The 26,423-nt window shown below is 33.0% G+C and overlaps 1 protein-coding gene across 1 annotated transcript in view; it reads right to left on the minus strand.

The window, feature by feature from the left end:
- Positions 1-26,423, minus strand: part of tinc (transmembrane protein tincar) — a 72,482-nt gene that overhangs the window by 9,547 nt on the left and 36,512 nt on the right. Inside the window, exons 2-5 of the mRNA XM_075288846.1 lie at positions 14,906-15,526; positions 13,587-13,702; positions 8,181-8,415; positions 763-2,880 (exon numbers count right to left, since the gene is read on the minus strand). Coding sequence (XP_075144961.1) covers positions 763-2,880; positions 8,181-8,415; positions 13,587-13,702; positions 14,906-15,359 — 2,923 coding nt within the window. The 5' untranslated portion in view covers positions 15,360-15,526. The remainder of the gene's footprint in view (positions 1-762; positions 2,881-8,180; positions 8,416-13,586; positions 13,703-14,905; positions 15,527-26,423) is intronic.

Here is a 26,423-nt window from a genome sequence, read left to right on the forward strand (position 1 = left end):
ACACCATATTGAGTGTAACAAACAGTATGTACCCAGGTAAAATCCACTAATATACATTTTTGTCAACAATTAATTTAGTATATTTTATTAAGTTAAAAGTCGATCTAAAAGCTATTCATTTATTTATTTAAAATTTTGATTGGTTATATTGATTCCAATATATATTTAAAGTCGAAATTATTTCTTTCACAATTATTAGAATTAGAAGTTAGAATTTTCATTTGAAGTCCACTTCTATTCAATCAAATATTACACATTATAATTTTCTATTTTGTTTATAATATTACAATCTTTAAATTTGTCTTTATTTAGTTTATAATTTCGATTTATTTAAAACGTTGGTTTACTGTGTGAATTTATAAAATGTTTTGCTAAGCTTTTTTATAATAAAGGGAATGCAATTTGAATTTTATATTGAAATGTAAATAACTGCCTAATTTACTATTATAGGGACAAGTAATCTGAATTCAGGGTGTATTATTTGCCATAGGAGTACAACTTTTGTTGTGATTTGGGCGGGGAAAAAGTGCACCCGGAGAGTGAATATCTACTCTTCATATAGGTTTCTAGTTGGTACATCATGGTGGACAAATATCTCTTTAAAGGCACTATGTAATTATGGCATGTATATTTTCTGTGATTGCACGTATAAATCGTGGTACAGAACAATATTTTATTACTTTTTTCAGTGTGTTTTTAATTTGTATCACAAACTCGATATTACTATTAATTACATGTATAGCCAATATTCAACCAACTTACCTGCCATAAATGTTGGACAATGAAGATTGTGACGATATGTAGCACTTAAATCATTGAGTAAAGGTGCTTTCACAACGCACAATGCCAGGATGTAGCACAACGAAGCACAATGAGCAAAATATATCCAGGATTGTCCTGATTTTAATGTTATTATTGATCGATCTCTCATCTTGGCAGCCAATCGACCGTGACCATACAAATACATAATCATCGAAGAGGATAACATTAGTCCAGTCGAGAGTAGAAACAGTGCCAATGTCACAGTGGCATTGAGAATTAAACCGGGATTTTGTATGGGCTGAGCTTCACTGTAGATTTGGAGCTTGAAAAGATTTGATATGCCCGCAAAACTAAAGATAATATCACAGGCGGTAGCAATCATCTGTACACTGAAGACAGTGGCAAATGTCTTTGCCGTTGTCCAAAAGACAGCCGGATAACGGACACACCACACCAACAGAGCGGTAACTAAATTCACGAATTCTGCACTGGGTGGTTGGGTGAAGATATTCACATCTATTGGTTTTTCTATGCCGAAGAAAAGCTGCAGCATTCCGGCAAAACCATCTAGATGTACACTACCATCATCCGGTTGAAGTTCCACAGCATTAGAAGATGCTGTCGATGAATCGATTGTTGTCATCTCAGCTAGATATTCACTGGAATCATTCAAATTCAAATCGCCAATCAAATATTCTGGCTCGATTTCGACTTGATTTTCTTCGGCAAATGAGATGTCCCGCTTGATGCGATCACCAAAACGTTTTGTCTTTGCTTTGATCTCAATAATCTTGGAATTGCTCGAGACCGGTGTGGAGGGTACGATCTCTGGGAGCTTTTCTGGTTTCACAATGTGTATATTGCTATCACGTGTGGTAGTACTGATGGTTGTCGAAGATTTGGGATATATGGCCGCTCTGGCTCGTCCAAAATCCAATTCTTCATAGGAGGAGGGTCTATGCTCGTAGATACGACCGGACGGTGGAGCTGGAGCATATTCAAATTCACTCAGACGGTTTGATTTTACTGATACATCTTCTGAATCTTCGGACACAAATTCACTTGTACGCCTAGATCCCGAGTGCTGATGGTGTTTTCGTTGGGAGCCAGCTCCTGAAGATATTTTCCGTTGCCTATGATGGCCATTGTGTCTTCGCGATGACTTGCCATTATTGAAATTATGATGATGTTGATGTTTGGATGACCCTGAGGAACTCTGCTTCTGCTGTAGGAATTCCCCGCTGCTTGTTGGAGTTGTAGGCCGAGCTGAGAATGTGGTTGCGGTGGCGGCAATCGATGTAGCCGCAGATGTCGAGAATGTTGACTTGGTAGATGACTTCGCATCAATGGCCATGTTATTATTACCACTGATGGTTAATTTACTTCTGCTATATGTAGTGGGTGTAGTGGGAGGGGGAGTAGGTGATTCGTTTGTTGTGGCTTTGGAATTTATCATTAGATTGGGTGTTGTGGGCATTGCCCATGTTATAGCAGGTTGTGCTACAGATGTCGTCGTTGCTATTATCCTATCCTCCTCTATTGTTATCCAGGCATTGCCTCTTTCCTGCTTACCACCAGCATTATCTTCATTGTTCTTTTCCGTGGTGGTGGTGGTGGTGGTAGTGTGTGCTTGTGCTTCTGTTGTAGTAGTACTTGTTGTAGTCGTTCTTTGCTTAGGTATTGCTATTGGTGTTGTGGGGCTTTTTGCCTGTTCCATCTTGCCTGGTGTTTTGTTGTATTTGGTGCTTTGATTTTCGACAGCTTCTATTAAATCTGGGAATTCCAGGAATCTGGTTTTTCCCATTGCCGGCCGTATAACATTGTTCCGTTTACTGCCATGCGGCTGATGACGGGAGTTGACATCCCATATACTATTCCTGATGGAATTGCCACTGTCAATAGCAGAAATCTTATCGTTGGCCGTAGTAGTGGCTCCGCCATGCATAAAAGACCCATCACTGGGAAAACTACTGAAAATGGTATCGTTCAAATACTCTTCATCTTCTTGGGATTCGTATGAACCCGTGTCGTTCTGATAGGGTGAAGCCATCACCGACAGGACAACCATATGACGACGATTTACATTCATGAAATCCAGTTCAGTTTGCCAAATGGTTTCTGCAAAAAAAAACATAAACAAGAATTGTGTAAAAAACAGAGGGGTTTAGTATGGAAATTAGATTCATTTATTTACTCCAGGCAAACAAAAAAAAAATATCCATTAAACGGAAGGATTTCGTTGGAGAACATCGATAAATTTTAATTTCAGTTTCGAAAGTACTCACAAACTGTACTAGGTATTAACTTGGGATAACCCCAAGGAACATAGTTTCTAAGCAGCGAGTGGAAGGAATATTATAAGCATAAAAGTCTATTTTCCCAGAAACAACATTCTGGACCAACGAAGTATTGTGGTTAAAGTTGTTTCTTTAAGGCCCATCAAAGAATGAAAAAAGTAAAAGGTTATGCTGAGTGACCTGCTCTAGTTGAAAATTTTTTTGTACTCCAACTGATGAGATTGAAGCAAGCAATTGTTAAAAAAAAAACATCTAGAACTGATCAACAGAAAATTTTTCGTATACCATCAGGACAACGCTAGACCACATACATCGTAGATGACTCGGCAAAAATAAGGAGATGTTATTCGATTGACCGGAAAGTTTTAATACATCCACACCACACCAAACTTTGCTACATTGGACAAGGTCAATGCAGAACACCCCTAATGGAGTAAAGTTGGTTTCAAGAATAGTCTGTGAAAATTACTTTTCGCTATTGTTTTTCCGAAAAATTACAAAAGTTTTACCCAAACGAAATAATGACTCCAGCGGAAAAATGGCAAAAGGTGGCCTTCCGAAATGGCACATAGTATATGGTTCTGTAAGTTCATTATAACAAAATATAATAAATTTGTGGAAGTTTGATTAGAAATATGAAAAAAAGTTTTCGACTATCCAATATATTCCAAACTTTTTTTGGAAGATTTCGAAAGGGCCAATTCTGGATTTCTATCATAGAATTTCATAGTACTGCGTTAGACTTTGAAGCCCTCAAAATATGTAATGTTAGTGGCATTGAACTTTTCGTTTTGACATGGAGAAAACAAAGGAGTTTGCTTTCGGAATGATAACGGCAATAATAAAAATGTTTGCGTCAAAGAAATTTTATTTTGGTGATCATAGATTGTACTTGTCGGAGAAACCAGAAAAATTGCGACAAATAATGAATGCTTGCATTTTCCAAGCGTTTTATAATTTGAGTATATACTCATTAAGTTGGCATATTTGAAAAAGTATATGGGTTTAATTCAAACCCAGAGTTTATTAGCACGACAACTTTTTCGCCGGACTACAAAACCGAGGTCTCTTGGCGTTATCTTGAAATATCGAGAGAATTTATCCCTTGTCCATGAGACAGCTTTCAACGATTTTAGCTATACCTAAAGAAAAAATACATTCCCCTGGATCGTAATTTCCTCTTGGTAATTTTTTTCTCTAAAGGCAAATAAACCAGAATTTATAAGAAACGGTGCAACGAATGCCTCCAGTCTTTTTATTTCTCTTTAAATAAATTTTTTAAAGTCACAAAAATACTCGTTTGTTTAATATTTCGAAAAGAAAACTCTTCTTTCAGTGTATCTCTCAATATACCAGAAACAAGTATACATTGAAAATTAATTTTTGTTCAAAAAACGTTTAGCATCGTCTCTGATTTTTTTTCCTCACACAAAAAAGATTTAAAACTTAACAAGTTTGTATAAAAAACAAACCGACAACATCTGTTTTATGTATGTATTTGCCAGCAATATTCGTAGATATTGCCATTGTATTGGCTGTGTAGCCAACAATGATGGGTAAATGGCCATGAACTCATTTGGAAGTTTCCTTCAAAATGTCACTCCTTTGGTACGGAAATGGCGAGCAACCAAAATCCAATTCACAAATGCGAAACTAATATTTTGCCGTTATACAGACACAATCATACAAGGACACATAGTATAATCCTTTTAAAATGGAGATTTCAATGAAAGTCCTTTCACGATTGAATTGATGAAACATTGTCATGTACGTAAACGAATTAGCGAGATTATTTATTACCGCGTTTTGGTTTTATGCAAAGTAAAAGTAGCATTGCTATATCTTAAAATTCGTTTGAATTTAATTGATAGATTAGTGATAACAAACAAGCATCATGTTAGAGAGTATATGTAGAAATGGACATTATGGAAAATATAAAAATGTATTCCAAATTGGATGGAAGACAGCTGACACACCCAAAGAAAAAATACTTCCTCCGGGACGAATTTTCAAACAAACAAAATATCCCTTTCTCATAAACTATTCTCTTTAAGAACACATAAATTGGAGTTTATGAGAAGGATATAAAAACATATTTTGTATTTGCTTCTGAAGAAAACTTCTTTACGTCAATAGAAAACTTTATTTGTTTAAAATTTCTTTCCTCAGAAAAGAAAACGCACACACAATTTTTTTTTCTGATCCAATCACGAAATTAATTGATCCAATTAGTTTTTTTAATTGAAATGTCTTCAATCATGAAAATGATAGTATCAATTACAATTTTAATTGGACATTAAAAAATACTTGATTAAAAAAATTAATTGATTTCATTAGCGAATTTCAATTAATTTTTGAATTGATTCAATTAAACATTTAATTGATGTTGATTGCAACCCTCAATAAATTTTTTCATTAAAAACGTAACTTTTTTACAATTACTTTCTTAACTGACTTACGGCCATATTCATGTAGCTCCGTTAGACTTTAACTCCCAGTTAACAGAAAGTAAAATGGATATATCTTCTCTCGGGTTTATTTTAACTGAAAAATTTTTAGCAGTTAAGTTCCTAACTGGCATATGGAATATATAGCCAAGATGACAGTTATGTCCATAGTACGGTTTAAAAGTTTGTTAGCTAACGTACCACTAACGGAGCTTCATGAAAATGGGGGTTAGTGTTTTTAGTTTGATTAAAAAATATATTGTGTGAAATAAATTTTTAGTCAAAAATTAAAAATTAAAAAAATTTCCATCGTTTACTTTAATTGACTTACCCCCATTTTCATGAAGCTCCGTTAGTGCTACGTTAGCTAACGAACTTTTCAACCGTGATATCTACATATCTGTCATCTTGCGTATATATTCCATATGCCAGTTAGAAACTTAACTGCTGAAAATTTTTCAGTTAAAGTTAACCGGAGAAAAGATATTTCCATTTTTCTTTATGTTAACTGCCAGTTAAAGCCTAACGGAGCTACATGAAAAGGGCCGTTAGTATGATTAAAAAGTTAATTGTATCAATTAAGTTTTTAATTAAAACTTTTAAATTTTGCAATTATTGACTTACCCCCATTTTCATGAAGATTCGTTAGTACTACGTTAGCTAACGAACTTTTAAACCGTACTCTGGACACATCTGTCATCTTGCCTATATACTCAATATGACAGTTAGGAACTTAACTGCTAAAAATTTTTCAGTTAAAGTTAACCGGAGAGAAGATATTTCCATTTTACTTTCTGCACGCACAGAAAAAACATGTTTGGACAGGGTTGCCGCATCCATTTAATGCTTATCTAGAGTAGGTAATTGTCGCGAAAACCATGTATTTTGTCTTTGTAAAAATAATTTTCGAGCGGAGAAAAATATATGTTGACAATAAGCATTTAAATGGTTCTCAAATGCCGCAAACATGTTCTATTATTTAAATGATAGAATTTGAAACCATTACATGGTCGGGAAAATCATGTACCTGACCATTCAACTTTTTTACTTTTTTGCAGAGAAAAAAGTATTTTTATAGGTTACGTATAGACATGTCTAGAACCATTACATGACCATAAAGACCATGTACATTGTTTTCGTCACCATTTAATTTTTTTACTTGTTTGCAGCGAAAAGAATTTTATAAAAACATTGAGCAGGTACACACGATTTTCATTTTGAGCGTCAGTCGCGTGTTGATTATTTCTTGGAATGCACGGAGAATACGGAATTACTGTGTTTTGTGTTAATTTATTTATTCAGAAGTGGCACGTGGTTTTATGTGAACACAAAAAAGGAAAGTGTAATTGAAAAAAATGTACCTGATTTTTGTTCTGCATTTTGATATATGGTATCATTTATTTTTATTTGCAGTTACATGATGTCTGCGTTGATACATTTGATGGGCTCGAGGTAAATATGGAATGATACTTATTGTTGAAATTGAATCAAAATGGAATGTGTAAAAATATGTGAAGTTTGCTTGCACGACATTATAAATACAAATAAACAATGAATTAATTTATAAATAAATAAAAACAAATAAATAAAGTTAATTTTGTGTTTTCTTTTCTCAAGTGGCGTCCTTTTTTCGGCAACGAAAAAAGTTTTTTCATAAAGATCAAAACATTTTAGGTTGTGACCATGTTCTTTTAACTGGAAGAAAAACATTTTTGACGAATACCATAACATTTTAGATCGTGACCATTGTCTTTTAATGGAAACAAAATTATTTTTATCAATATAATAACATTTTAGATGAGGACAATTTTATTTTTCTTAGAACCATGTTCACTGAGCCAACATGGTTGCAGGTGAAAATGTTACATGTTCACCGCAAAAATAGTTCCTATCATATTATTTTGCTCTTCGAATATGATTGTGACAATCATGTTTCTTCTCTGCGTGTGTTAACAGGGAGTTAAAGTCTAACGAAGCTACATGAAAATGGCCGTTAACTAACTTAATTTTTCTATCTTGATTAAAAAGTTAATTGTATCAATTAATTTATTAATTGAAAAAAAATTTTTCAACATTAATCAACTTTTTAATTGGAAATATTTTGGTGATATTTTTTTCTTTGCATCCTTCAGTGCAAGCTACTTATTCTAATAATTGACAATATTGTAGATTTTTAATTATTGAGATTGAGATGCGCCTCTCCAGTCCTCGAGCAAAGTCTCTTTCTTTTTACTCTTTGGTAAATTTGCACTGAAAGAAGTTTTTTCGGAGGAACGAAATTTTAGAGAAACTACGATTTCATGTGACACTAACAAAATTTCTTTAAAAACAATTAAATAGACTATTGCAAAGGAAGAATTTCGTGTATGTGAATGAGGTATAAGTTTATAGGAAAAAATCTTAATATTCGATATCCTTCTCTGAAAAATGTCATTTTCCGGTTGTATTGTTAAAGACAAAAATGTGGAAATCACTATTAGACCATTTTTAACAATAACAAGGAATTTCTTTTGTTAAAAATGTTCAAAGAAACTAAAATTATTTGTATTTCTTTGTATAAAGTAAATGTTGTCGACTTAAGGTATTTTTATTATCATTGGACTCGTGTTTTTATGAATACCAAGATGTTTATTGTATGTACATCTGAAAATAATGAGTTACTCGATTTAATTACCTTTTGGCAAAAGACCATTTTCAATAATGCGTGCCTCGAGCAACAGTCGAGGCAACAGCAAGCACATGGCTATCACAATGTGTATAAATGCTGCTGTTGGCCCACCATGTGTCCAAAGGGCGCGCAATGTACCTCCTCGTGATTCTTCTTCTAGGCCATCGTGTGGCGACATGGAACAACGTTGTTCCCTAAAGCTGGTCGCCAGTTTAACTCCATCGTTGGCCATATTGCCCACCTGTTAAGTAAACAAAAGTAAAATATTTAATAAGTTGCATTTAACCAGAACATATGTACGTCTGACACATTGGATGTTAAGTGACTGTGGAGGATATAAGAGTTTGGTATATTCGTTGGTTTATTTCCATCAAATAGCGTCAATGTTTTTTTTTCATGGTAAATGGATACCCAAACATATGGATATGACTGAAACATAAAAATGGACATTCGGTTGGATTTTTTCTAAATAGTTATGGTGGTAGGTTATATGGAAATAGTGGGAGTGACTGCCAACCACAACATCTTCAATTTAGAGACAGATTTTCATTGTAGACTTTTTGATTTCCACCTTGGCTACAAACTCTAAAATTCCAAAATATATTCTCCAGACATATGCCTTTTTTAATATTTTTGTTTCATTGCAAATGCTCCGCCCTAATATACTTGTTTTACTAGACATACAAGAGAAAGAAAGGTGTTGAGCTGCCACAACGTCCTGACATGATGGCCAACCAGCCGACAAACACTCTGGTACATAGACGATGACACGTTGTTTGTGATGTTTGAACTTTAAAATGAACGGTCATAGTTTATTTAAAAATAGCAACCAACAACATCGGCAACAAGGGCATACACATGTTGAAAAGTACAAACATATTCACACACACACACACACACAGGCATAGGTGAGGCGAGATGATTTCGGAGTGATCTCTGTTAGCCTTATTTGCCAAATGAATTTGTGTGCTATGGCTACGTTTATTTATTTTTTTTTAATCCTCTCACAGACAAACAAAGCAACATCCATGTGCCATAAGAAAAACAAAACAACGATATACAATCATTTTGGTGTATAGATTAGAGGTGTGCACGTGAGTAATAGTTTACTCACGAACATTCACGACTGAAAAATCATACTCACGCACACTCACGAAAAGAAATTTTGTACTCACGCACACTCACGCACGAAAAATATTGTGACTCATAATTTTATGATTCATTTACCTGACCGAAGTGTCTGAAAACATGAGCATTATTAAAATCGAGAGTGTTATTAAACTCTTAACATCTCAGATGTCAATAAAATTGTTATTGAATTTAACTCTTAAGCGTTTTATGTTGGTGAGCAGGAATATTTTCGTGAGTGTAATTCGTTACTCACGCGCACTCACGAAGATCTTATTTTCGTGACTCACGCTCACGCACGACATTTTGGTTTGTTAATCACGCACACTCACGCTGTTGCCATGAGCGTGACTCACGACTCACGCACAAATCACGAAAATTTTCGTGACTCACGACAATTTCGTGTCACGAGCACATCTCTAGTATAGATGTGCATTTACTTACTATGTTGTTGTTGTTGTTGGTATTTATGTTGGTTAGCCATTTTTGCCATAATATTTGTTATCATCATTACACATTAATGCACAAGCCCTTATACTCTAGGGCTCACATACACATACAAACCCATGGCTACTATGTCGATAGACACAGGAAACGGACACAACTGTGGCACAACACTTTGTGGGTTGCATATAGAGAGAGAACAAAACACAAAGAACGGTTCATTCGTTGGAAGCTATCACCAGTGAATGGCAACAAGCAATGAATGCAGATGCAATTTCACTTTACTCTTCATAGAGTACGAGCATCCGTATGTACATTCATAAATGAATGGCATATCCATGCTGATGATTATAGTTGTCAGCATCATAGTCAGTAGGCAGTAGCCAATGAAAGTATTCGTCATAGGAGGAAATATGAAAATGTTTTAGGCCCTTGAGCCAACTGAAAGCTAGTCATCGTTATTTAAAATTTAAGCCTATCACTTTTATGAGGGTGATATGATTTTTAATTCAAAGAGTTTTAAATCTGACAATTGGATAAAAATGGTGATTGGAGAAAATTTTGCCTATTTTACGAGTAAAGGCCCAAGATTTGGTAAATATGTACGCATTTTATCATTCTATCTGTGATTTCAGTCAATTAGCCAACAGGTAAATTGAACATATATTCGTTGCGAGTTAATTTTAAGTAAATATTTTGTTAGAAGTTAAGTTGCTAACTGATATGGTGTAAATTACATATTTCCTCTCGTGCTCTACGTTGCTTCATGATTGAATGGAGGTGAGCAAACTAAAGAATCATTTTTTTTTAATTTGGTCAAAAAGTCGACTATCGACATTTTGATTAAAAAAAAAAGAAATCGAGATAGTCTAAGTGACTATTCAGTACATAGTGGTGAACTTTTCTCTTATCACTGAGTGATGCCCGGCGTTTCACCACACTTTGAAATATTCTCAAATGCCACCAGCCGTCAAAACTAATGCTAAATATAGGTCTGAAATTCATAAATTTTGGAATATGGAAATAAAACCATTACCATTTTACTGCAAGACGGGCACTCTAAACATTATATAGCATTTTCACTTAAAATGAAACCATTTTCAAAACAAATGAAAATCTTATGAATGAATTTATAATTAGCCCACAAATTTAACATATTATCGAATAAATTGTTATTTCGCTAAAAGGAAAAATATACTTTTGATTTAAAATTTCATTTAAGAATTATGTGTTACTTTCTTACGTGTGCACTCAGTCACTACGAAAATAATTTCTTATCCACTTTTTATTTTAGAAATATACGACTTCATAAATATAAATTCTTTTTAATTGAATATACGTAAATGTTATTCATAAATTTTTAATAACTTTTACGGACATTTTCACGTAGCTCCATTAAGCTTTAACTGCCAGTTAGTTATCTTCTCTCTGGTTAACTGAAGAATTTTCAGCAGTTAAGTTTTTAACTGGCATATGGAATATAGGGGCAACATTACAAGAAATGTCCATAGTACGGTTTAAAAGTTCGTTAGCTAATGGAGCTTTATCAAAATGGGAGTTAATTAAATTAAAATCATCACTAATCGTTGTTAATGAAAATTCAATGGGTTATTTTTCACATGAAATAAAACAAATTTCTTTGTAATATACATATATAAGCCCATGCAAAAAAGTAAAAATTCTAGATTTCCAAAAAAAAAAAAAATGGCCACGAAAATAAAGTCGCAAACGATAGTAGTTTGTCTTAAATTTCGTTGGGGAGGAAGTACATATTTTTTTGTACGGAACCTATATTCAAATCGAAATTTTTCATATGTTAAATCAGCCTTAAAGTATAAAAATGTTATCCACGTCATTTTGTTTTTTCCTTCATGGCGTTCCATATGTACTCAGTAATTATACCCCAACTATCAATGATCTAAAGTATAAATACGAATAAAAATCTGGATCAAAATTTCATTAAAAATTACAAAAGATTCATTTGTTTTGCAAAAAGTTTCACGTGGAACCCTATGGAAAGGTATAAAATCTTTTTTAAGTACAAAAGACTCCATCTACACTGAAATATTGTCGTGAGGTCAAAGATTTCATGTCTTTAAAATACGAATGCAAATTTTGCTTAGCATAGAAGACGCATTTCTTTAGTATAAAGTTTTTTTCCTTGACCAAAGGTCGATAAACTTTTCAATGAAGTCGTATTGTCTTTATAATTAAGTGATTTGATTTAAAAATGGATATCATAACATGAAAGAAAAAATGTTTGGGCTAAGGTCAACTTGACTTTAATAATTTAGAAAAATCTTTAAATTTAATGATTTTGTCTTTAAATTTGTTGTCTTTTTGCATCTTGACTACAAAGCAAAAAATCGTTCAAATATAGGACATGTTTTTCAACACTTTATTTTAAAGACGTTTTTTACGTGAAACACAACATAATTTCTACTAGAAGTCGAGTCTTAATTTGGAAAATAAAGTCGTCGTTAACTTGTTTTTAAAGGACTTTGATAGCATATGAAGAAAAAAAGCTGAAAAATCGAAAAATTAAAATTTGCTTCCTAGAAGCAAGTACACAAAACCCGATTTTAAAAGAGAATTGTGTCTTAAAAGTATCCTTACTTATATTCTCCGCTTCTTTGGCTCGGAATCAATACCAAATTTTTTAAAGTAAAGACAAAATCTTTGGAACCGGGTATGCTTTTTTGCAGTGTAGTGTACCATACACATATACGGCTATCAACAAACACACTGTTCATAATTAAACATAGCTACTGTGGATATCCTGTCTGTTTTCCAGCTGATATGCCTGTTAATAAACTACCACAACCACTACCAAGAATGAGTGAATATTGAAACTATGGATGAAACAGGACTATCTCATGTCCTTTGTTCTTTTCTATTCTTGTGAAAATTGCAATAAGGAAAAAGTAAACATAATCAAATTAAAACATACAGAGACAAGGCAATATCGACGGGGCAAGTTTTGATGTTTCCGACATACCTACATATAATCATATGTTGTGTACCTTCGACAAATTGCTATCTAGAACTAGGCTTTTCGCATAGAGTACATAAGCCACAGAGTGTTTTGTCTGGATTTGCAGGCATTTTAATTAAAACGTTTAGGTGGACAAAACATATGGCTCTCTAGAATTGTCATTGGATGAATAATGCAATACTCTTTGATAATTTTAATCCTTTCTTTAGTAGAATTCTATGAGATGTGATTTTACATCATTCGAACTAAAGTTCAGTGAAAATTAAATTTCCTGGAATAATTTGTTTTTATAGAAGTTGAACATAATATTGGATGGCATCTACTTTATTATTAATTTACAAACGTGTGGCTATTACATATACACAAATGGATCGTTGTTAGTAACATTTGATTTTTAGGAGCGTGATGCGAACACATCAAGTTAAATTTCATTGGAAGCATATTTTGTTGAAATTTAAAAATTATCAAAACATCTTCCAAAGATTAAATAATTTTTATTATTCAAAACTCAGAAAAAATGTAGATACAAGAATTGACAGATTGTATGTCTAAATTAGTGTCAAAGATCAATTTAAAGTTCCTCTTTTTGTTGTTCAAAATGTAAAATTGGAAAGACATCGTTTAAAGATTCGTTATAAACCGTCTTCGTTATTATAATTTCAGTAAATATAATAATATTAAATTCGAATTTCTAAATATTCTCAAAATAATGTTTGGAGATAGGTAAATGCAACATTATAAAAAGTGTCAAGTCGGTCTTTGGCATATGAGTATGTATATGTGTGTGTATATACCATATATGGCCATGAGTCTCCATGTTAATAATTATCTAGAATGAAACTTACCTTAAAAACAGCCGAAGTAAAAAAGAATGGAAGTAGAATGAAAACTAATCCAGAAAGAATTATTTGCAAATTCAATTCTGCCACAGGTTCAATTTTCCATGATATAAGAGAACATCCTAGAAATGATATAAAAAAAAAACAAATTATTTATATTACTAAATATCTATGGGTCGTGTTAAAACAGTTAATAATATTAAAAATAAAACAATTTCTATGACATGTCTTTAAAGGATATTTGAAAAAAAAAAAAAAATACCACAATTGTGGCACTTGTTATCTCCAAAGAATTTCTTTCCTCGAAGAAGAATTACATTGCCCTTTAGTCTAAAATGTTGAAATTTGGGATCCAAACTTCTATGAAATTAATAAAATGGAAAATGAAAATTTAAAAGCCTTCTGTCAATTCCTAACTGTCATTTGAAATTATATGTTTGCCTCAGAAATCTATAGTGAGTTAGTTAGATTACTATTTAAAATAAAATGTATTTAAATTAAATTATGTAAAATCACTTATTTTAAGTTTAATTAAATTTTTATAACAGTTACTTAATTGAATGAAATAAAATTAATGTTTATTTACATAAAGTTGGCTTATAAAAGAAGATTCTTTGGTAAAAGTTGAACTCGGTCTACCTTATGCGCTTAACAGACTATCAGTTATTCCGGACGACAGTGGTCGTGTCGAACATATCCCATATATTGGCCACATTATAAGTTAAGTCCGATGGCATAATCGATACTGCTGCATGTTTATGAGATCGATAACACATTTACCGATTATTTTGTCATCGCCGACAAGTCGTATCGATTGGACACACTGGAAGATTCTGTACAAACACAGACATTCCGTCCGGAATAACTGATAGTCTGTAAAGCGCATTATGCAGGCATTGTTATTTATTTGTTGGTGGTTACAATAAAGTTAAGATACTGTGAACTAATGGTACGGTCACACTAGGCAAATATCGTCATCACAGCCGAACCAGCAAACATGTTTAGCTCATATTGAATATACAACATCACGATAGCGGTGTTTCAAAAAACGGTATGCGGATATTTTGAAAATGGTCGTGGAAAAAAGTTTGACACTCATTTAGGTCAAATATTTGCCTAGTATGACCATACCATAAAGTATCATTCCTTTACTGTAATCTAAACAAAAGAATTTTTGCAATTTAAATATTTGTTAATGATATAGCTCCAGTAAAACTAATCTACGATCCCAAATACAAAATATTTGCTTTACAACAGAATTATTTCTACCCTATTTTTTCTAAGGGATTTATTTATTTTTTCTCATAGATATTGCGAAGACTTACCCAAAAATCGGTATGCACCATGCACGGCCAAATATCCTTGGAATAATGTCAGCAATACTCCATACCAAATGGACCACAAGGAATTCAAATGTAAATAATTGTTGTGGTCTGGATACATGTTGGAATACATGTTGTTGTACTTGGCATGTTTCCTCTTCGAGTTCATGTACTTTCCCGGCAAATGGCTGGGTGGAAAATTTGAATGCGATGGATGAAGATGATTACTACCGCCGCCGCCGCCGCCACCACCACTACTACTGCCGCTTGTTATGACCGAATTCGAAATACTCGAATTTAGACTGGATGGTGCTGTCTTGCCCATAGACGCGTACGTAGCCGTCGATGTAGTACTGGTATTGAAATGTGCCGAATGTAGGACCGAAGAACGTTTTTTAGATTTACTGACAATGTCGTTGTTATTCTCGTAAGCTAGTAAGGATCCCTTTATAGACATGTCCCTTGTGTTTTCTTTAAAATTTTATATTCTTTGGTGAGTTTCTGCAGCGATCCTATTTCACCCCTAAAATATGTTGGCCATATTTATGGCAATGGCAAATATCTCTCCAAATTGTAGTCATCACATTTCATTGGTGGCTGGTCTCTACTGATATAGATGGCGGGCTGAAATGGAAAACATAAAACCAAAGTTTAAACAGTTTCTCTTCACCAACTCTGTATATGCTACAATATTTAATATGTAAGTGATATCTACTAAACTTTTATGTGTGGGTGATATGTGTTGGTTAATTAGAATTTAGATATGGTTTTTCATAATTAATTGTGAGGTCTATAATAAACATAAATAATAAGCTTATTAAGTTGTTTTCACTTTTTTCCTATGTATTTACCAAAGCATGCTGTTTCATGTGTTATATGATGGCGTTTTATACTCATCACCATGGAGAGGGGAAGATAAGTTGATCCTTTTACTTTAGGCCAATATATTGGTGTCCTACACATAATAAATTTTATATTATGATGAATAATTTTGCTTAAATTTCAGTGTTGCCACCTCAAAATGTTGTTTTCCTCCCTCTTCGATGAACAATGTTCTCTTGTGTCTTTAAAGCATTTCTTTGAAAGACCACAAATATTGCACCACTGTTTGCTTGATTCATAACAAAACGTGAATAGGAACCCATTTTTTGTGTTAAATAAAATATATACGAGAAACGTCCCTTTCATACATTAAAATTATATGCCTTTTTATTGGTTTATCTTGTACTACGTATTATGCAAAAAATAAAAATTTCTATCTTTTATTTATGTGTTTTTCAATAAGATATTATTTTGGTACACAAAGAAAAAACGTCATTTCTTGAGATAAATGTTTTCAAGATATAGAGGAAAGTATGGACATCCCTACCACACTTAAAGGATTATATCATTTGCATAACCAAATTGCAAAGTGGTTGCCCTATGCTCTGTCTAAAGTCTAATGAGCCCGTTGCACCGTAAACGGCACTGAACACGCACGTTGAGAATGAAGAGGCTCTTAAACTGTAATCTTTAGGTTTTCCCAGACCCAAATGGAAAAATTGAATCGTTTCATTTGTTTTAGTAATGGCATAGTTTATAGTTATTAAATGTCAAAGAATAAAAGCTTCAAAAGTGTCAGATACCGAATTACCGGGTGCTCCAAAATAACACGTCTTGGTTTAGCAAAACAACATGACTTCTGGGAGTTATTTGTTAGGAAATGTGTTTCATATAAGAAAATCTTTTATAAGAAAAAATCGATGAAAGAACAATTTGTCAATCACGCCAGATGATAATCCCATTACAAATACATTTCCTTAAAGAAAATATGATTATACAAAAGCAATCCATAAATAATTGATGGCCTCATTAAAATCATTAATTAATTAAACCAATTAAAAAATTAAATAGCACTTTCAAAAAATTAAGAAATCTATTAATTTTTTAATCAATTAATCTTTAATTGAAATGCCTACAATCACAGAAATTATAGTATCACCAAACTCAATTAAAAAATTAATTGATTAATTTTGTGATTGATTTTTATTTTAATAATTTTTTTTGAATCTATTAAATTGTTAATTGAATAATTTTGAAAATTCAATTAAAATTTTAATTGGAAATATTTGGTGAATATTTTTTCTGTGTAACATAATTCATTTTGTGAGTGATACTGATTGAATCAATGTTAATTAAAAAAAAATAATTGAGTCAATTTATTTCATGGTTAAATAAGAACAACTTTTTTCTGTGTAATAATTTTAACTGCTTTTTGCCTCCATTAGCTGCCTGAAAAGCATCAATTTGTGGATGACCATAGCATAATTTGGTTACAAATTTACACATCCAAATTTAATCAACACCATGAAATGCAAACAAAATAATACCCGCCAGTCACTTATCTGTATGATTCCCACTACTTGTTGATATGTTTAAAGGGCAAGAAACCCATCATGATACCGCGGGTTATTTTAAAGCGTTGTTTTTTGTTCATTCACTGGCTGATTCGTTTTTTTTTAGTTTGAGTGAGTGTGGCGTATGATGAATGAACTTTTGGACCGATCACTCATACGCAGGGTGGTCATACATTCTATGAATGGGACCAAAAGTGAATTATTGCCACAGCAAAAACAGATTAATAGTCCAAAAGACAATCACTGCAGAAAATAAAAAAAATTAATTTAAAATAAATGGTTCACATAAAATAGGGCGAACAAATAAATGAAATCAGCAGACATGTTGCTACGATGGAATGGAGTTGGCAGAATCGATATCATTCAAGAGAAATCGATTGGTGGTAACGAAACCTAGTAAAGTTTCGTTGTTTACATAAAACAACATCCATTGCAAGATTACAAATCATTCTATTGTGGATTTTTAATAAAGGATCAAAAGAATATCGGATAACAAAACTCTTATTAGGATTATTTAGAAATACGAAAAACAACTCCTAATGGGAATACCCATAAAATTTCAAATTCTAGTGAGCAATTACCATAGCCTTACAGATATTAATTTTCTCCTTTTTTATCATAGATACTCCTCTTTCCTGTGACTTTATGGTAAACGTAAATTTTTAAAAACAGCAAGCGATTAATTTCATCTAGCTTTCATATTATGTTTTTTTTTCATGTCTTGCTTATTTCATTCATCCATTCATACGGCGGACATGAACGACATACAATGATTTCTGCATCTTGTTTAGGAAATTTATTCCAATCCCAGATGGAAATATTTCCATGTTATGTTTGTTGTTTTGCATTTTATGAACACTCCAAAGAATCAACTCGCTGAATTTTTCACCATGAACTTAGTCTTCAAGCTGAATGAAAATAAACGTTGCATATTCATAGCCACAAAGAACATAGGCCATAATCCTACTCGTTCCTATCGCCCCCTTCATCTCTTCGAAAGTACCCATTGACGTGGTGCATACTCTTTGCATGACTACAACGACGCATCTGTGTGACTACGGATAAAACTATGAACTCTGGCTTGTGGTTTTATTGTCATTTGGCTCGCCATTCCTTTTTCTTCCTTTTGTTCTTTGTCTAGGATGGCGTACCATAGTTTTATCAAAGCTTGTCCCCAAGGACTATGAGATAGCATTTATTATAACTGCGAGGCTATATGTTTGCCATGGCTAATGGTAATGATGATGGTAGTGTTTGTGGTGATATTAGTAGCATCCAGAAGCTATACTGAATCTTTGTTTTTTTTTAAGGCACTATAGGCGGGTGTGAAATGTGAGTGAGTCTGTTTTACCAACAATTGCATTGTTTTACTAGGCCATTGTAAATAGCTGTACATTTGCACTTCTTTTTTTATAGTGGCAACACTGACGTGTACACATCATCGTCTCTCATAGGTATTATGAAAACTCTCCTTAGTGACGGGAAAACAATTGTTTGCACGTGTGGAGCCCACCATTGTTTGTTTGAAGGAATTTCCATAACAAACCTAATTGCACCATGGGATAATTAGGTATAAGGAAGTAATAACGATCATCAAAAGGAAACCAAATATTGTTATATTTAGGGAATGTAATGAAACATTTTCCACAAAGAGAATAAAACTTGGTATGGCAACAAAAGATTTATTTGTTGAATAGTATTTTTACGAAATTAACTGTTGAAACGCACCAAGCGGGCACAAAAAAGAAAAACTAGAGGACATATTCTGCCCTTTACCAATGTCGCCTTCAAGATTTTGGTCATCGCAAAAGGGTCAAAAAGACCATTTATGCGAGCCAGAAAAATCGATTGGTAAATGTTTGGGTTCTCATCCCCTAATAATATCATTTCATAAATTAGTAATTTTAGAATATCTCATATAAGTATAATTTTTAACGCTTTTCTTAATATTTCATAAAGTCCTTTTTTGTGGCGGCTAATATGCTTTATCGAAGAGGTAAAGTGACAAGTATGGGATGGTGATTAAGTAGCTTTGTGTTACATATTCATTCTGGGAAATTACTCCAGTGGCAGTATGGTAGTCAAGATATATAACCGGTGCAAAAATAAAAGACCATGAATCAAATGCAAACTCCCCCATCCCCAAGGAATTCAGAGACTCAGAACGTGTATGTGTTGTTCTCCGCGCCACACTTCCTATTTCTTCATTATCCTAAAGTGAAACGAAAAACGTCAAAGCATTGGCAATGAAGCAAAGAAAAATGAGAGAAAATTTTCCCTACGACAAAGTCATTAGCTTAATAAGCCACAACAAGACAATATCCTTGACAACAACAGTTAAGGCTCTTGTATATCATATTCTTTTCCAGAAATTATTGTTCAATTTTCTTGCCATATATACTCTCTCTCTCACACATTCTCTTGTCGTCCCTATCATGACTTAGTTTTTCAATTAACCCCTTCAGTGGGTAATTGATTTGTTTTCACTCCAGGAAACTTTTCATTGGGAAATCCCAAAAATATTTGTTTGTAACACAAGTGTCGTTATGCGACGGCATTGGATGTTTTAAAAACAATTCCCTCATCCTCTTCTTTAAATAGAGCTAAGGATTTACAAATTCTTCATATCCCACCTCTCTTTGAAATACATTATACAAAAATATTTTGTTGCTATCGCATAAAGGCTAACCCCCCGGCTGCCCCACCGAATAAACATTGTCATAGTTTTTTATGTAGGCAAGAGCACCGTTAGACATTTTGGCAACGAAAACAGAACAGAGGTTCTGAATTAACAAAGCGTCATGATAAAATTATCAAAATTCGAAATCACAACGTTTTCATTTGGCAATTATTTGTATAATAATAAAAGTTTTTTTTTTTTATATATATACACGCAAAGAAAAAAAACGTTTGGAAAACGTGTACCGAAAACGTTTTTCTTTTGTTAGAGTTTTTTGAATTGCTTCGAAAATTTTAAACTTTTATCACCAAAAAAATTAGTTTGTTACAAAATTTTTATTTTTTCAATAAAAGTTATTTTTGAAACAACAACACAGTCCATTTCGTTTATATCAAACACTGTTCTTTAGTTCAAAATTTAATATACTACAATGTAATGTTGAACCTTTTTCGGAACATATTCCGAACATATCTGGAATATGTTAAAAAAAAAAACAAAAATAAAAAAACTTTGGTCGAAGCAGGGATCGAAAATTTATAAAATCATATAATTTCTTCTACATTGTTGGTATTACAGGAAAAGGTGTTAAGAACTAAAAAACCCCGTGTATGTGAGAAAGATGTAAGGGAAAATGCAATTAGCAAGAAAACAATGTTTTTTTTTTTTTTTTTTGAGTTTGTCTTTATGAAATCCTGGAAAAGAATAAACGTTTATCACAAAAAGTATATACTTTTCTCCCAAATACACTTACTTACAGCGAAAAGCAAATGAGAAACGAACTTTGTTTGTCTAAAATTGTCTTCGTTTGGGAGGAAAGAATTATTTTTTTTGCGTGTATAAGTAAAAAGTAGCTCAAGTAAGACTAAGTCGACTATTGAAACCCCAAACCAAACCATCTTTTTGGGGCATAATCTCGCCCTACCTCTGTGAAACTAGGAGATGCCTGTACTAATTGTATTTTTCCTCTGGTTTAACACTATTTGCAATGGACAGGAAATTAAATCACTTTCTAATGTTGGTTTGATCAGTCTTGTTTGACACACAAATGACCTTGAGCAAATATACAAAAAAAAAAGAATATTTTGTTGTTCGGATTAATGCATTATCGTTATCTCTGTTTTTAGCACTTATTGATCACAAAACGGTAGTATGAACGACGAACCGTTTACGCACTGATGGATGTGTTTGGTATTCACACTTCTTCGCGTATGAACACTATTTATTTACAGAAAAATTACATCACCAGTATTTTTCACATAAAATTGTGAAGGTAAAAAATATTCAATTCAAAATTTAATTGAATCGATTTCAAAAATAATTGACGAAGGAGATTTTGAGTAGATCGGTCTGTACAATGTGGGGTCTAGATCCACACAGATCAAATTTCTTTGTGGGTTAGGGAATAAAAATGACATTAACTGACCTTATGGACATCTAATTGGAATAATTGCCAAAGTCTGTTATCACATATATTTGAGAGTTATATTAAAATCTTAACAAATAAGGACGATACTTTGCATATGGGTAAGTATATTAACATATGTTATTAGGAATTTGAAGATGTGGTAGGGTCATACAAAAGTCGCGTGAGATTTACGTTTAAATCTCAACCGAGATATATGATATTTTCCATGCTGATGGAAAAAACAAAAGTATCTTCTGTTTACAATATTACCCAAAATATTCCGCCTTCCAGTATAACGCAATTCCAAATTCTATCTCCATATTAAAAAGCAATTCATTAGAATTTGCCGCGAGCCACTGTACGTTTGCGATTTTATTTAGGTGGCATTAAACAAAAAAACCCCTCATGTTTTTCAAACGCACAATCGCACACAAACACACACGCACATTCACGCACTCGGAATGTCGAAATTTATTATAAAGGGTGATTTGTTAAGAGCTTGATAACTTTTTTTTTAAAAAAAACGCATAAAATTTGCAAAATCTCATCGGTTCTTTATTTGAAACGTTAGATTGGTCCATGACATTTACTTTTTGAAGATAATTTCATTTAAATGTTGACCGCGGCTGCGTCTTAGGTGGTCCATTCGGAAAGTCCAATTTTGGGCAACTTTTTCGAGCATTTCGGCCGGAATAGCCCGAATTTCTTCGGAAATGTTGTCTTCCAAAGCTGGAATAGTTGCTGGCTTATTTCTGTAGACTTTAGACTTGACGTAGCCCCACAAAAAATAGTCTAAAGGCGTCAAATCGCATGATCTTGGTGGCCAACTTACCGGTCCATTTCTTGAGATGAATTGTTCTCCGAAGTTTTCCCTCAAAATGGCCATAGAATCGCGAGCTGTGTGGCATGTAGCGCCATCTTGTTGAAACCACATGTCAACCAAGTTCAGTTCTTCCATTTTTGGCAACAAAAAGTTTGTTAGCATCGAACGATAGCGATCGCCATTCACCGTAACGTTGCGTCCAACAGCATCTTTGAAAAAATACGGTCCAATGATTCCACCAGCGTACAAACCACACCAAACAGTGCATTTTTCGGGATGCATGGGCAGTTCTTGAACGGCTTCTGGTTGCTCTTCACTCCAAATGCGGCAATTGGGGGTGTTTCCCAGATTCACACCCAATGCCTAAGGGCTTATCGTCAATTTCAATTTCAAAGCCAAATGTATTAAATAAACTTCGAATGGCAATCTGAAACTAGGAAACAAAAAGAGAAAAACTTTATCATTTTACCATTAGAAAACTACGATAGAAACCACATCCCAGCAGTATCCATAGCACCCTACCACATACCACCATCATCGCATAGAGCCCAAAACAAATTACATTTCTGGACAATTTGATTTCCATCTGCACACAATAATAATTCAAGTGTATGAAAGTTCTATTAAATCGGTGATTTTTAGGATGAGAGAACACATGGCCCTTCTAGACATATGCATATCCCTTAAGAGCCAAGGGATACTGACTGTCTGGTCTAAACTAAAATCGATGGCCACTTTTACAAGCTGCTTTAGTTGTTACCTTCCGTTCCCGTAAACTAAAGCGTTTAAGAGAGTAAAGAAAAACAAAAAAAAAAAAAAACAAAAATAAACGTGCCCATTGAAATTTACGATAGCATTCCCAATCATTTGAGCAACATTTATGTGTTATGAATGAATGACCTCTTTTACTTCCAGTCGACTCAACACTTGACTGCCTCAAGCCATTTGTCGAAAACCATTGAGATTGGCAATGTGGCAGGGCAGCGACCGTAGCCCATCATGAAAGGTAACACACAGTATTTATGGAAACATTAAAAGCCATCGATAGGTGATACTTGGTGCCTGAATATCAATGAATAAGAAAAAAAGCATACATGGACTCTTTGCATTTCACGAATATGAAATAAAAAGTCAGAAAAGCTTTTACACATACATTTCCTGTATAAGAGTTCTCCATTCTCGATTTCATTTGATTTCATGGAAATTGACGTTACATCAAAATATAAAGTAAAAAAATACGCCAATAAGGCAATGGGACAATGGGAGAACAAGAATACTACATCACATATCACATTAAAGGAAGCCTTTGAAGAAAGACTTAAAGAAGAATTTTAAACAAAACTGATGAAAATATACCTACAAGTTAACGGTTCTACAATCAAAGAAATTGGTTAGTGATAAATGCAAAAAAGTATGCCGAAACAGCAAAAATGCTATTGATTGCTTAAAAGGACAGATATGCTGTCTATGATTAAGGATGATGTTACATTGCTTTAAGCACATCATGACGGTCAAACGGGTTTTTCCAGTTTTAACTAAATCGACTTTTCCACATTTCACCTGAACTTTTCGACTTATTAAAATTTTTGAAAATTTATTGTACAACAATTCTTAACCCTTTCACTACCGATGTCCAATTAGAAGGACATTCGAAAAAGGCAACAAATTCTATTTTCCCACTTAGTTTCGATTTATTTCTCGATGTTATTTTAAAGTCGAGGCTTTAGTATAAATAAGCTATAAATATTTTCCATATAGGTGAGCACTAAAATACATTTTTTATAAAATTCTTTTACATAAACGAAAAATATGAAAATTTGAGACAATTTTTCTACTATATGTTTCTAGTAAATGGACATTCATACAAAAACTATAGCTGATACTACCTCGGGTTCTTTTTGGTATTTTTTCTCACACTTTGAAAGACATTATAGGCCAAATAGCGCTTATTTTCGTAAGGCCATTTAGTCACAATTCAAGAATCAAGTTTTCAGAACAAGCTCATATAGCTCTTGAAGTAATTGTGGTAGGTTCTCAAATTTTGATTTCGATCAAAATTTCTCGATATCGAACGGCGTGATTAGCCCCCAGAAAAAATAAGTACGCAGCAGGGAATTACGCCGTTACCTATTTACGGGAAATTTATATTACAACGATTTTGATACTATCAGGAAAAATTAATAAATCGTCGAATTAAAATGCGTTCTAAAGTACTTCAGTTTAAGTCTTCCCCAGTAAAGACGAGGAAGACTTAAACAAAAGTAGGGAATGAAGCCTCCGAGTAGCACCGTCGATTTTATCCAATCAATAAACATTCCTTAAAACTTTTACCACTTCGTGTCTAAAATTTGAATCTTTCACCCAAAATTATTCAATCCTACGATACTATAATAATTATAGCAAAATTTTGCGATATAACAGATAAATAATATATATGAATAAAATGACAATTTTAATTTTAAATTCGGTTGTACGCTTATTCTCGTAGAGGGTTCGATGGATAATTGACCTATTTAGGTCCACTCAGCCGTCAAGACGCCGCTGCCGATGGCAAAAATTGCTGCTTAGAAGAAATGAATAAATAAGATTGCTTGTACAATTAATCTTAAAATCGTTCCTATAGCTTTAATTTGATTCAGTGTTGTCATTATTTTTCTGGTTCTTGTCCCCAAATTACGACGATTTCGTCCCAAAAACCCCCAATTTAAATTAAAATTCCTCAGAAAAATCCCAAATAAATTTTTGACAAGTTTGTTATGAAAACAAATTAAGAAATATTCTTTGCTGTAAAAAATCAGTAAAAATTAAAACAAATATATACAATTTATTGTCATACCAGCTTGCGAGATTTCGAAATACAACTCCAGGAGACCGGTGTTCGAGAAATGGATATGGGAGTTCGGTCACCATGTATTTATGAACGAAAATTTACTTCTAAATACTCAAGCAATAAAATTGGGTACTAGATCAATATGAAGGCGAACCATATCCATTATTTATGGGATATATTGTCCAAATCAGTATTGAAGACTGATGAGAGGGCAAGGTTTAAGCCCTAGTCCTCACGAAATGATTTCATAATTGTAGAAAAATGTCCCAAACTCAAATGTTTCTTTCCCATCCACAAAAAATATCCCCAATACTGGCAACACTGATTTTATTTTAAATTATTGGTCGTCGAACGAACACATATTTATCGGGCCAATCTTCAAGCTTCCGCCACTAGTGGTACAAATTTTGTTTCAGGTGCCAACGACAACAATAGGAGAATACCATCTTGGCCCTGTCAACTATTGGAAATAGTGACGGTTCAGAGAGTCCTCGTTAGTACTATTATTGGTTACACTACATATGCTAATTATTAGACATAAAAGGTCAACATCAATCTTCTTAACGCCCAAAAAATATCCTTGTGTGAAAAAATACAATCCTGGGGCTTTAAAGCTAGATCTCCATAATTAAACATTTACGTTGTCAATATATTTAAATAATTGGGTTAGATTTTGGCCAATAAAGAGAACTGATGATAATATGAAAATTCGAAACAGCTGCCTTCTGACTTTGAGCTTTACTAGACCATCATTAATGTATAAGCCTATTCAGCTTATATATTTTGTACAGCTCATATTCTTTGAGACCCACATAGACGAAATTGAAAATAATTTAAATGAAAAAATTACATTGATTTCTCTTTATTCTATTAAACACTTGTAATAAACAATGGTATAATCTTTCAACCAGAGCTATTTAATTTATTAAACTAAATCGGAATCCGACAAATTTTTCATAGAGCTATCAGCATTATAAATTGTGCGATTTATTGTTGCTTGTTATCAAACACATAAACCAACAAATCAAATCACAACAAAAGATCGGGATTTTTTGTCAAAAATAGATTTAGATAAAATTTATGTCAATGACAGATACGTCATATAAATAGTATATCAATAATATAAATCTTCATAATTGTTTTTTATTTATTTATTTTTTTTTGTACTTAAACTTAACTTTCTTAGTAGGGCAAATGTCACTGTCATCTCCATGTTTAATTCAATTTTATGTAGGCTTTAACCATTGTCAATAAAAAAAAGCATTTGCTTAATTGACAAATCCTATCATTTTCGTCTATCCAAACATCTAAATAGGATTTTCTATTCGAATAGCAGCTTAGTTTTACTACTGCGGTCATTCTATTGTCAGGCATTTGCTTTATTCTT

Source organism: Haematobia irritans, chromosome 1, assembly GCF_050003625.1.
Source record: "Haematobia irritans isolate KBUSLIRL chromosome 1, ASM5000362v1, whole genome shotgun sequence".
In the NCBI taxonomy this organism is placed as follows: domain Eukaryota; kingdom Metazoa; phylum Arthropoda; class Insecta; order Diptera; family Muscidae; genus Haematobia; species Haematobia irritans.